We start from the raw sequence: 14,000 nt of genomic DNA, 5'->3' as shown, positions 1-14,000 counted from the left end.
GCGCAGTCTCGTCCCCGTCTCCCCTTTACTCCCTTGCTCGACTGGATTTCAATGAAGCTCGGTGGGTATAGAATTGTGGTGTTAAGCCCACTGGTCGGGGGCGGGACTTTAGTCCTTAAAAGGGTGTCAGTGCGTCGATCTCCAAAAACATTCGCCGGCCGTGCATTATATACATATACATGTACATATATATATACATACATACATACATACATACATACATACATACATACATACATACATACATACATACATACATACATACATACATACATACATACATACATACATACATACATATATATGTATATATATGTATATGTATATTATATACATACAATTGTGAAAAGCGCTATATAAATAGAATTGAATATAAAAGGAGCCTGTGAACGCACAGTTCTATGCTGGTGAATGATCTCAGCTTCTGAGTGGATATTTGACGAGCTCTCTGGTCTCTGCTTTAATACAGTTTTCAGACATTTCTCATCGTGACTGTTTATATGCATTTAAAACCCGCATTTTGAGGAGCATCTTCGTTTATTATAGCTCAATTGAGCACGTGACGCAATATTCTTTTATGCTGCTGAATGATCTCGGTTTCAACGCAGTAAGTGACGGGGTAACTTACCTGATATCTGCTTCAGTCCAGTTTGCTAACATTTCTCGTCTTGAATGTTGTAAATCCCTTATTTTAAAGAGTTGAACCAACTTCATGTTGCCATGACACGCGCGTCCTCACTACGGCATACGCATCATTGTTAATGCATCTCATTTATCATTTCCTGATAACTGCTTCAATCTAGTTTGCAACATTTCTCTTGGTGAATGTTTATATGAATGTTACCTTTCATTTTAAGGAGCTGAACCATAACTTTTGTTGTACACGGCCATTACGGCATTGTTTCGGCCTCTTGTTCACACAGAGGGTTTTCCGTGTATCTGACTAGGTCCACTTTCCGGCAACGATCCCAGAAGATTAACGGGACAAGTTTGTGTTCACACAGACGCTTGTCTGGCAATTTTATGGGTATTTTCTGGGACCAAAGGTCTGTGTAAATGGGGTTTTGGTGTGAGAGACCCAGGTTCGAATCCACTGTGACACACCATTGTGTCCCTGAGCAAGACACTTAACCCCTAGTTGGTCCAGAGGCGTGCGACCTCTGACATATTTAGCAATTGTAAGTCGCTTTGGATAAAACCTCAGCTAAATGCATAAGTAAGTAAGTATTCACTTACCAGCCTGATAGTCATACAGAGCCACGGCAGTCACACCAAGATCCTCTCCATACTCTCCTGTATAAGACACAAACACAACGTTAACTGTATGGAGCTTTAAAAAACATCACTAACACACAGCACAGAGGTGGCAGTATGATGAGTTTACCCGACGTCTGGTACTGGTTGTCCTGCTCAGGGTTCTGGTACAGGCCTTCCTCAGGAGCTTCTTCATATGTAGGTTCTGCTGAGGTCGGTTCCAGCTCATACACGTTGGCGCCATTTTCCACGGCCACACTGGCAGGTTGCTCCTAAAAGAAAAAGATGTCAGGAAACAATCCGACAATGTTTTATTTCAGTATGTAAGGGGGTTTGCACACCAAAGCTTTTCAACTAGCAGCTTTCTTCAGCTGAGTGCTTTGGTTGCTGTGATACTTCTGCACTGTTTATCAGTCGATATACGACGTTGGTTGTTGTGATAACAATTGCAAAAATTGACTCAAAAACATAAATGCGTTTCAGAGAAAACAGAATTCTGAGATTTGAATAATGCAGCTGACGTATGTGCTGACGTCATTGCGCATGTATTTTTACCAGTCATTTAACTTTTCTTGTCAGACGGATTCAGACCAAAGGTATGCTTAAAATATCTTAAAATTTATATATTTAATAAACGTTTCACCATACACTTCTTAAGTTTATCAGTAGACTATCATATTTTGCATGCGATAAGTTGACAATACTAACGCTGTAACTCCTATTAGTGATAAGTTGCTGTGTAGCTTAGCTTATAGCTAAGGTTTAAAAGTTAGCAATGTTAACCTGTTATATCGGCAAATTAATACACCCGATTGTTTTGTTGAATATATATTGATGTGTTAAGGAATAAAGGTAGTGTTAGAAAATCTGCAATGTTAAACCCGACAAGTTCATAGTACTCAAAAATTTGGTTGAAACTGATTACATCAAAATGTTTAAGTAAACCAACTTTATTAAATAAAAAATTTAAGTAAATAAAAGATGAAAAAATTTCAGTTAACCCAAACTTAAAAGTACACTTTTTATTTAATTTTTAAGTACACTATACATAAAACTACTGTTTATTATGAGGATTGTTTACCAAACTTTTTGTATACTGTACTTACTGTTTTTACCATTTATTTTTTGTTCACAAGTCACAGAAACAGATGTGACTAATGAAAATTCAAAACCAGTGAAAGTGTGATGTGACTGAGCTCAGTACTGACTTTTACACGTCAATGTTTATATTAGTGGTCACCAACCCTGTTCCTGGAGATCTAGGCCGTTTCTCAATATGCATTCTTGTCGGTACTTGTGTTCTTGTGGACTTGTGAAACGTCATCAGTCGCGGACCAAGTACTATTCCAAATCAAAGTTCGCATCAAGCCCAAGTTCACATAAAATCCCCGGATGTGTTCTTGATCCGCCCATTTTATCGAGGATGCATCAGAGGAGACTTGTGTGGACTTATGACAGCGAAGTTTCCCAGAATGCATTTCGCGTCAGGAGGAGTTCGTTCTTCCGAGTCTGAACTTGCAAGTTCGAACTACGAAGGACACAAGTCCGAGTTTGGTGTACTTGGTATTGAAAAACGGCTCTACTCTCCGGCAGATTTCACCTCCAACTCTAATCAAACACACCTGAACCTGCCAATCACGGCTACCCAAAAATTGGAGGCAGGTGTGCTGAAGCAGGGTTGGATCTAAACAGGAGGGTAGATCTCCAGGAACAGGGTTGGTGACCAATGGTTTATATGATAGAGCAACACATATCTGACCTACAGCCTAAGCACAGGCACAAAACAAAAAAAATCAATTTTAATATATAATTCAAGCTTCAGTTTAGATAAATATTGTCTGCTTGTTGCATTTTCTTTCTGACAATTTGTACATATAGATTTAATAGAATAAATTATTTCCATAGAGGAGCTAAAGTATTTGCAGATATGTTTGTAAGGAGGACTTTGCAGCCCATATAGGCAAGTAATTTTAATGTAAAGCTCTTACAGTTTTTCTCCATTGGTTTGGCTCATTTCTTGAAACAGAAATTACATTCTCAAAACTCTAAGATAATTTGGCAAAACAGTCTTACAGTTCAGCTCAACACTATAGCTGGCTTGCAAAAGCTCATATATTTCCCAACACTGTTCACTCATGCTTCAAAACTAAATTCCTTTACCATATAAAGAGTCAGTGCCACAAAAATGGCAAATATCCTTCTCAACTGCTTTGCCTCATTTCTTGAAACAGACCGGACGTTCTCAACACTCTTAGTGCTTTTGTCAAAATAAAGTGGCTGGTTCGGCACAACACCATGGTTCACCTGCAAAAGCTCATTCCTCTCCCAAAATAGTTCACTCATGTGTCAAAACTAAATATCTTTCTCATTTTAACAGTCAGTGCCCCCAAAATGCATCGTCCCTTTGGCATTGTGTAAGCACTGCAAGTCGAAATGTTAAGATGTTTTGTCACTATGGCAGGGGACCATTGAAATATCTCTTATGTCCACCTTTCAGTCTTAGCCCTTTATTGACAATGGTTACTGTACTGTTTTTTGTCTAGCTAACAGAATACAATTGTGTATAAAACTGAAAAAAAAATATGATTTTAGGGAAGAGTAGCCTCCAAGGTTTGACACCAAACATTGCACTCACATTGCCAAGGAAATTGTAACGACTTTTATTCACACACAAAGTAACTTCCATACACCAGACCAAAATAAAATATATAAAGCATAATATACTCCAATATAAACACAAAAAACAATGAAAATTATATGCAGCCTGCTGTAAATAATGCGGGAGTTTCAGAACTAACATTTCTTCACTGGTCGCTGTCCTCACCCCTCCTCTCCTGGCCACCATCCTCACACTCCTAACCATCCACACCCTGCTGTCTGTCTGGCAACAGATTCTCATCCACATCACAGTGTATTATTCTCCCTTGCGATGCAACAAGGGTACAAAACGGCGTGCCTGTCGCAACCATCCCCTACACTGATCTCCTGTAATATCCTAACACGCAGCGTTCATCATGGAGCAGGGACCTTTGATTTTGAGCCCTATGCTCATATATCTCCACCTCCTAGAGGAGAAAAACTCAATAGGATTGAGGAAAGGAGATCCTTTGGATCCTTTTGGATGACCATCCTTGGATTAGTAGTGAACCAGTCCCTGATTAGCAGGCCACTGTAGAAATTCACATTGTCCCATACAATGACATATTGTGGTAGGTGAGGCCCGACGAGACCTTTCTCATTTTGAGGGATCAAATCAAAATGAAGGCGGTCCAAGAAGATGAGGAGCATCTGTGTATAGTATGGGCCAAGACTGGGGATGTGAGTGGCCACACCATTCTCAGATATGGCATCAAACATAGTAATATTGCCCCCTCACTGGCCTCGGACATCCACCGTGGCCCGGTGGGCAATAATTTTATGGCCACGTCTTTGGCCCTTGGCCAGGTTGAAGCCAGCTTCATCCACAAACACGAGGATGTGAGGGGCCTCGTTTCCTTCCAATGCCATTATTCTCTACAAAAGCGTAAACTCCTACTTTGTTAGTCAAGTTTTAGTTTTACCTGACTGTCAATTGCTGTAATAAATGTATCAAATGTTCAAAGCATTCATATATGTTATTCATGGTATTATGTTCTTGACTAATTTTGCCAATTGAACAGACTATTGTGCATGTGATGACTTATACAATGAAACGACGCTGACACATTTTGGAGTGAACAACCATTAGACTGAGAATCAACCAATCAGTTTAGATCAACAAGATCTATTCACTTGGAAATTGTGCTAAATGTAGGCTACCTGTACTTAATCAGTTGCAAAGATGTACTGAGCTATTGAGACATGTACTTAGATATTTGCAATTTGATGAAATGAATGAGAAATTCAATCCTGTTGTGAACACTTGCCAAGTGGTTTGGAGGTTTGTCCATGTTGTTTTGAGAATGTAATTTCCAATGGAGAAAAACTGTAATATATAATATATAAATTCACTTATCAAGCATGCATTTAGCAAACAGTGTCATGTGCTTAAATTGTAAGTACACTTGAAGTTGTTCCACTTTAGCCCACAAAAGTACACTTAAATACACTTAAAGTTGAACTTTATTACAATTCAATCACAACTAAAATATATTAAAGGTGGACTACGTAGAATTCACCAAAACAATCAAAATTTGGGCACCAAAACAATCAAAATAATAACAATGACGTAGATTAATGACTCTGAAGCACCAATGGAATTATGGGATTTGTAATCAAAACTACTCACCAGTTGTGTAAAACACAAGCAAGATCACCATCTCTGTCTAGTTAAATGTTGCTGTGAAGCTCTCTCATCCAGATAATGCTGAAAGTAATCAGCTGGACAAAGTATATAACATTGGGCTAGTGGTTTGTGGATATTTTACTGCAAATATCTTACAAATGGCACCTTTTAGTACAAAAATGTGTTGTTCTAAAATAGCACTCTTTAAGTAAACTAATCAATAGCACACTTTAATTATACCGGTCATTAGTGTGACTGCAAGTATACTGAAGTATATTAAAATTAAATCTATTTAGGATACTATTTTTTCCAGCAGAGTCAGCGTTAAGCGTGGAGAAACCGCAAAGCGCCGGCTTTCAGCGAGGAAAATGCCATTGGAAACAAATGAAAACATACGCCTTCCACTGGCATAAAAACCAAAGCTTTTACGCTCACGGCTGGCTCATGTTTTCAACTGTTTCCAGTAGAAGAGCAGCGTTTTTCAAAAAAGCCAGCAGCTAGCTGGTTTTCTTACGCGCTTAAAAAACGTCGCTCAGCGGTTTTTCCGCACTCAAGTTGAAAAATATTAAACTTTGGGTTGAAAGCTCTACTCTGCAATGTCAGATCTCTTACGGCCGTCCAATCACAGTGTAGAAGGGGCGGGAAATTACCACACCAACCAACCGGCTCACAGCTTAAGTATCACAGCTACCAAAGCGCCAAGCTAAAGAAAGCATTCGGCGTCCTCCAGGCATTTTTAGCCACGTTTAAACGTTTTGTTGTGCACGCCCACTAAGAGACAGAAGATCTCTATGTCCCAACTTACATAACTGAGAAGTACATTTGCAAAATCAGCTATGACTTGTGTTCAAGGTGTTCAGATTTAATCACAGGCCAAAATTCTGTAGTACCTTCTGCTTCTTGAGCGCCTCCTTCTGCTCCTCCTTCTCTTTAGCCTGTCGTTTAGCTCTCTCCTCCTCAGCTCGCTTCTTATCCTCTTCTTCTTTCTGCTTGGCAATGTTCTCAAAACGGGCTTTAATACTGCTGGTGCTGCTGCCAGCTAAATAAATCACAACACACCCTCAATAATGTGTTAGAAACCTTCAGAAACATTATCAACAGCAGCACTCAACAACAAACACTAACCTGCTTCAACAGGCCGAGTCTTCTGATAGACCACACTGGGCTTTTCCACCTCCTCAAATGTGCCTGCGCTCTAATGACAACAACACAAACACAATGATCAATGTCACATTTTTACTTACTGATGAGAACGTCCCTGTGGTCATAATTGCATACTTACATTTTATATACAGCAGAAGGTGAAAATCAGAATCGCTAGTTTTAGATAGTGATTGGCCACTGACCACAGTGTTTGCTCAGCTATTTCTTTTTAATGCTGTTGTTTTAAAACATTTTTGTTTAGTTTTTCTGGATTTTCAACTGTTCCAGCTCATCTCCATACTGGATATACTGTACTCATCATTTAATAGTGGTTTAACGGTTCACAACACTCACTGTTTGGATCATATAATGTTTATCCAGTCCCAGATCAGATAATTTTTCCTATCAGAATAAAATTGCGTTGGGGCAAATAAAACTTTACTTTATATTTAATATTTAAGAAGCATTTTAGTTTTTTTGTAAGAATATGTACACATTAAAATACCAGCCTCAAACTTGGCAAAACAAGTCAAGTGGTAACACTTTACTTGAAGGAGTGTTCATAAGAATGACATGACATCTTCATAATCATGACGTTACATGTTTCATGATCATCAAGAAGATTTTATGCATGTATGACCACTGTCATTAAATGTCCTTCGCTCAATTATGGCATTTTTAATGCAATAATGACATTGCTTGAGATGTCTTTGTTATGACAACTTGACATAAATCAATACATCATATTGCCATGACAACTTGACATTACCAAGACAACATAACTTGTTATAAATTCGTTATAAACATGACATAGCAGATAAATTATCAAAATTAAGAAACTGCCTAGCTTTATGTGTTAACATTACAATACATTTTCTGTGGTTGGTTTTGACATTGGCTGTCATAAAGCCATTATAATTGTGTCTGACCACTTTTTTACCATTTGTGATACAAATTAAAATTTGATTAAGTGTTTATACTCTGTCAAGTAGTTTTATAATAGCGTCATAAATATTTTTCTGGACTTCAACTACAGTGGTACAAAAAAAAATTGTCATTAAAATGTCATTAAGTGTTAATGCTCTGTCAAATAGTTTTATAACAGTGTCTTCATTTCATATTTTGTTAGAGAAATAAAAAAACAACTAATAATAATAATAATAATTAAAATGGAAAAAAATTATATTTTATTGCATTTGGAGATTGATTTACTTAAAATTAAAACAGTAAAATGGTGCGTTAAGCCATGCAATGTTTGGTGAATATTAATAATAATTAAAATTGAAAAAATTATATTTTATTGCATTTGGAGATAGATTTACCTAAAATTAAAACAGTACAATGGTGTGTTAAGCCATGCAATGTTTGGTCCATATATCGCTGCAAAAACATTAATTTAAATGTTAATTTAATTAAAACATTTTTGTTAGATTTTTCTCATATTTCAGAAAATTCAGAACAACTTCATACATAAACAGACACATCAAAAGGTTATATTAACTTTATTAACAATTAGAATTAACACTTAATGACTAAATGCTACATGTCCATACTCAGGCTAGATCATTGAGGTCATCCAATTGGATGCTATCAATGTTCCTCAGTATAGGCGTAAAGAACAAACGAGACTGAGCATGCCTAAAAGATTTATGACAAGTTATGTTGTCTTAGTAATGTCAAGTTGTCATGACAAGTTATGATGTATTAGTTTATGTCAAGTTGTCATAAAGACATCTTAAACAATGTCATTGTTGCATTAAAAGTCACATCATTTGAGTGAATGACACTATATGACAGTTGTCATAAATGTGCATAAAATATCCTTAATGTTCAGGACATCACGTGTCATGAATATGAAGGTGTCATGTCAGTCTTATGAAGTCTTTAAGTAAATTGTTTCCAAACAAGTGAACAATGATAAATGAAATAATTAAAGTCTTCCCTGTATATATTTAATATCATGAATAGTTTTCAAGGCTACAGAGGTGATTTTCTCTTTGTCCTCTGTTGAACATTAATGACACAGACAGCAGGTTCACAGTACTGTCACTCTAAGAGCGAGGCAAAAATATCTAATTTCTTTCTCAACTGATTACGTTCACTTCAAGACACAAATAGTTGTTTTTTACAAAAAACTTGTCAATTTTGCTATGTGTTCGAGCATGCATGAGAGATAACTGATGTTTGTGTGCACGCATTGTCGGAAATGCGACTCTCTGTATGACTTTTTTTCTATGCACACAGAAAATAGCTTTTTTGAGTACAAACTACACTCAATCCACACCACTGATGTTTTATAGCAATCCTTGACAATAATATTTGAGTTACCCTGAGCAACAGTAATTGTAACAGCATCACAGCTGGATATTTATTTACATTTTGTTTTGGTGATCTCCAAAACAAATGTTTGTCCCGCCAAAGCATTATTTGATAATTTAATGTGATTTTGATTATTGTAGAAGAGAGGAGTTTGAGCAGAAAGCCCTGCACACACACTCTCTGTCTCCAAACTAAGGCTGTCTGTGCTCTCTCTCTCTCTCTCTCTCTCTCTCTCTCTCTCTCTCTCTCTCTCTCTCTCATATTAATAACAACGAAAATGACATGAGAGTGAGATTATTTTCACTTAATTTTTTTTTTACAAGAATACCTGCGGAGATAGTTTTTTTATCCAGTCAAGAGATAAGAGAAAACTGAACGTTGTGTGCCTTGCGCCTCTCTTAATCCATATCTTTAATGCTGGGGCTATATTTTGTCATAGCAATCCTTATAGAGTACCACAGAAAAGACATATTTTTGTAGGCTAACCCCGAAGTTAGCGGGACACTGGTTCCCTCGCAAAAGACACAAGATATATGAAGAGTTTGATCCCAAAATGCGATAAACGCCATCTATTTTTTTTAAATATACCACCAAAATCAGTATTGTACCAGGTCAGTACTAAAAAGTAAAATTTACGGATTTTACGCAAATCCGACATCCACTGTGTTATTCTGTCATCTTTTCTCCCTTTTTTCCCAAAATGCGATAAATGACAGTCCTTCTTGTCTGCAGTATGCAATAAAGCCGCCTTTCCACTGCACACGACGGCCGATAAGCCGGAAGCCATTCATTTCCTATGGAGAGTCGCAAAGGGTCTGCGTATAGTGCCGACGATCTGCGGATGCGTAAATATCGGATCCGTTTTGAGCGTTGGATCCGTTAAAAAATTTGAACTTGCGCGACTAAACCGCATGCGATATGACGACCGGAAGTTATGTATTTCATTGTATTCCAATCATAAACTGTTTGTGAGGTAAAAATGATTAATCCTTTTTGTTTAACTTTATTAGTAACACTTAAATTATTTAAAAAAAACTTTTAATTACTGATAATAAATACATTATTCATTTAATTTGTGTATCTAATTATTTTAATCTTGTCTTCATATGTTCTCTCAAAAAAATACTGGCAATCTTTGTCATATATGCATAAGTTAGCTGTTTATTGTTTCATTCATTTGCATTCATTTATTTATTCCACCATGGTAAATATATTACAATGAAGCCTCTTGCGCTGGAATGAGCTTCCCTCCCATATACGATTAAACTGAAACTTCATTACGACTGCCACTAGGGGGAGAACTCGGACTGTCGTTTCCGTATGTCGTGTGCAGTGGAAAGGCGGCTTGAATCCGCTCAACAAATGACAGTGCACCATTCCACGCATTGTAAACAACAATGGCGGTGCTTTGAATACAGACAGAATCCTAGTTTTCCTCATCTACTTTGTACTTCGTGATCAACAAATAAACAAAAACAAAATAATACTTTTAATAAACCTGTGGTGGTTTTCTGTGGCAGGGAAGAAATGTAAGCCACTCGGGCGAAAGACAAATGCCGGCTGTTGCTTGTTCTCACAAGACAGCATCAAGCTTCTGTCATGCTAACACATTGACCCCAGGGGATCTTATGAAAAACGTTCCAATATTTTACTCAAATCAACGAAAATCAAGCAGGACCAAAACCTTTTACAGCTGATCGCTGTCAAAAAGTTCTGCGACGACGTCCCAAGGATTACAGCAGCAATGACAGTGTTTTTAATATGACAAAGTAATTGTTTTTATTAATGCCATTAATGTTTATTTTTTTAATCAGTGTATACCACTAGTCAACTAAATGAATATAACATGGCAAAGATGAGTGCACATTTATATATTGATTCAATAGATTTATAGCAGTTTAAAAAAAACACTTGTCATGGAATTATTGCATTTTGCGGAAAATTAGTGGATTTATTGCGTTTTGGAACCAAACTCTTCATATAAATTTATGTCACAGAAAACCACCACAGGTTTATCAATGCCATTAAAGTATTATTTTGTTTTTGTTTGTTTGTTGATCACAAAGTACAAGGTGAGGAAAACTGGGATTCTGTGTATTCAACGCACCGCCATTGTTTGTTTACAATGCGTGGAATGGTGCGCTGGGATTTGTTGAGCAGATTTATTGCATTCTGCAGAAAAGGAGGAGTGGCATTTATTGTGTTTTGGGAAAAAAAGGGAGAAAATATGACAGAACAAAACGGCAGATATTGTACTTTCCTTAAAATTACGAATTTACTTTTAAATACTGACCAGATATAATTCAGATTTTGGCAGTAACTCATTTTTTATGACGTTTATCGCATTTTGGAACCAAACTCTTCATACATATACATAAATATACACATATACATATGACATACATATATATTATTTGACATATACAAATAATCCAGGGTTTTTCAAAACTGGTGTAACCAAAGTGACAGATGAAAATTTAATGACTGTACCCTTGTACAATGTATTATTGCATGCGAATCGTGTCAACTCGTACGGTCTAAATTGTGATCACTGCAGCTCCATGCACAGGGTGTAGTAGGGTTGTGCTGATAGACGATAGTATCGTGTATCGACGATCTTCAGACATATCGCCAATTGCAGACTTTCATGGCGATAGTCATGCCGATATTTGGCGAATGGTTATTATTATTATCATCATAGTTTTACATTAACATCCACATTGCATGCTTTTCCTCGCATGAGGGTTTGTGGGCTTCACTTTACGCGGAGAGCTTGTAAAGAGAGAATTCCTTCTTGCACATACCTGCCCTTAATGCGCGCGTCTTGACTCCTTCTAGCGCGCGTCTTCCCAGCTAACACACGACGTACTAGTTACGTAATTTATTGGTCATTTTTGGTAATTTCATGACTTACCAGCTGGCAACGTAACTGTTACGTCCTAGGGAGGTAATTTCATTACCATTACAGGACCAAATCACCACGTCGCCAGTACGGACTCCTTACGTCGCAAGATAACCAAGTACGTCCCAGTTAAGTTATAAATTGGTAATATTTTGGTAATTTCATAACTTACTGGCAACGTAACTGTTACGTCCTAGGGAGGTAATTTCATTACCATTACAGTACCAAATCACCACGTCGCCAGTACGGACTCCTTACGTCGCAAGATAACCAAGTACGTCCCAGTTACGTAATAAATTCGTATTATTTTGGTAATTTCATAACTTACTGGCAACGTAACTGTTACGTCCCAGGGAGGTAATTTCATTACCTTTACAATTATATAAACATTCATTTTCTTTTCTATTTAGGTTAGCTTATTAAAACTTTTCAGTCTCAAAGTTTCCCTTAAATAAGTCAAAATAGATTAAATACACACGAAATGCCATTTACATGGGAAACATTAAATAGCACGCGCCTCACGCCCAGCTGACCTTGACCAGAACGTGCGACCGCGCGTGCACAGTAGAACGGCGTGACAGGAGTCATTACTCGTCGTTTCTCTGAACTGAGACCCGTTTAAATTTCACAATAACTTATTTAAGTTGCTTAAGCGTTATAAACAACATTTTAACATACTTATTAAGGCTCACAGACTCTCGCCCGACAGTATAAACCGCGTTTTATGCTGCACTGACAGGATGTTCATCTGACAGGAAATTTCGTTTTTCAGGTAAGACACTACTTCACAAATTAAACAAATAAAACGATATTTAGGAAAACGTGTAGATGTTATTTAACCTTTATTTATTTTATTGTCTTTATTTTAAAGTTTTGTGGGACATGTTTGGTGTTTTGGACTGGTGAAGGTTAGAGCAGCGTTACCCTGGCAACCGGAAAATGAAGAGGACAATCTCTCACTTTCTCCGTCTGACAAAACTACGCCTGCACAATTCAAAAATTACATTTTAAATTATATGGAGAATCCATTTAAATGTTTATTTTAACATATGTTTATTTAAAGTGCGTCTTGCAGGATAACCACCACTGTCGATTAATGGGTACATAAATCACTCAAGATATGTGTATAATTTTTAAAATGTCTCAAAAATGGTCTTAAAGACCACTTTTTTTACGTTTTTGGTATTAACGGTTTTTTTACGCAATTCTGCGATGACGTCACGTTGGGGAGAAGTGAAGGAAGCCTCAGCCAGAGCCATAGAGATAGATGAGACATTTATTGCTGTTTAATACTTACGTATACAATTTGGAAATCATATATACATCGTAGTAAATATATAATGTGTTATACTGCAAAGTTACCATGATAATTATTATTTATGATATCTGTGGAAATAAATAAAACTTCGCAAATCTGCTGATTTGATCCATTCATGTCCTGACCACCAGGCTAGAGATTTTTAAACATCCTTAATCCACACTTACTAGTCTATCAAATAATATCTCAAATATATTGTTTTGTGAAATAAAAGAATGCTTTGTTATATTGTTTATGTGATAACGAATCACACGATCATTTTATACGCAGCAGTCAGCAGCTGCAGCACACTCGGATCCGACCGCATACATACTGTAATAAACAGGCGTTCGGCGGCTTTTTACATCACGACAGACTATGCCATTTGAGGAGGAACCGCTCATTGATCACCGTATTTTTATAAATCCTGTACATGTTTGGACCTGCCGAACAGGTTGAGGACTTTCATATACTTTGTTTAGCAGAGAGGTTGAGCAGTTTGACCAGCGGGCTGCGGGAACCGGACGCATATCACGCCGCCAGACTGTGTTAACTCGAAATGTATAACTATTATCAGATCGACCCACCGGGAAAGTCCTGACTCTCTCGATTGCCATTCCGCTACTGGTTGTAAGAAAGTGAGTGCGTTTGGGTCGCTGGTCCCCGCGAACAGATGTGACGTGCCTCACTCAGCTTCCAGGAGTAGAGACATGCTGCCAAAACCGTTTGTGCTGAAGATCGCATAAAGTTACACCCATTTCAGGCAGGATCATCCCCCTCAAGCCAGCATGCACGAGTATGTTAATTGTTTGTTTACTTTC

The 14,000-nt window shown here is 37.4% G+C and overlaps 1 protein-coding gene across 2 annotated transcripts in view; it reads right to left on the bottom strand.

The window, feature by feature from the left end:
* The window catches only part of cttn (cortactin), a 67,137-nt gene that overhangs the window by 2,832 nt on the left and 50,305 nt on the right, over positions 1-14,000 (bottom strand). For both annotated transcript variants that reach the window (XM_065275761.2, XM_065275762.2), the window contains 4 exons: positions 6,644-6,713; positions 6,409-6,557; positions 1,385-1,526; positions 1,237-1,293 (listed from right to left, as the gene is read on the bottom strand). In XM_065275761.2, coding sequence (XP_065131833.1) covers positions 1,237-1,293; positions 1,385-1,526; positions 6,409-6,557; positions 6,644-6,713 — 418 coding nt within the window. The remainder of the gene's footprint in view (positions 1-1,236; positions 1,294-1,384; positions 1,527-6,408; positions 6,558-6,643; positions 6,714-14,000) is intronic.

The sequence above is a fragment of the Paramisgurnus dabryanus genome, chromosome 9 (genome assembly GCF_030506205.2).
Source record: "Paramisgurnus dabryanus chromosome 9, PD_genome_1.1, whole genome shotgun sequence".
In the NCBI taxonomy this organism is placed as follows: domain Eukaryota; kingdom Metazoa; phylum Chordata; class Actinopteri; order Cypriniformes; family Cobitidae; genus Paramisgurnus; species Paramisgurnus dabryanus.
This window is presented reverse-complemented; position numbering and strand designations above follow the sequence as displayed.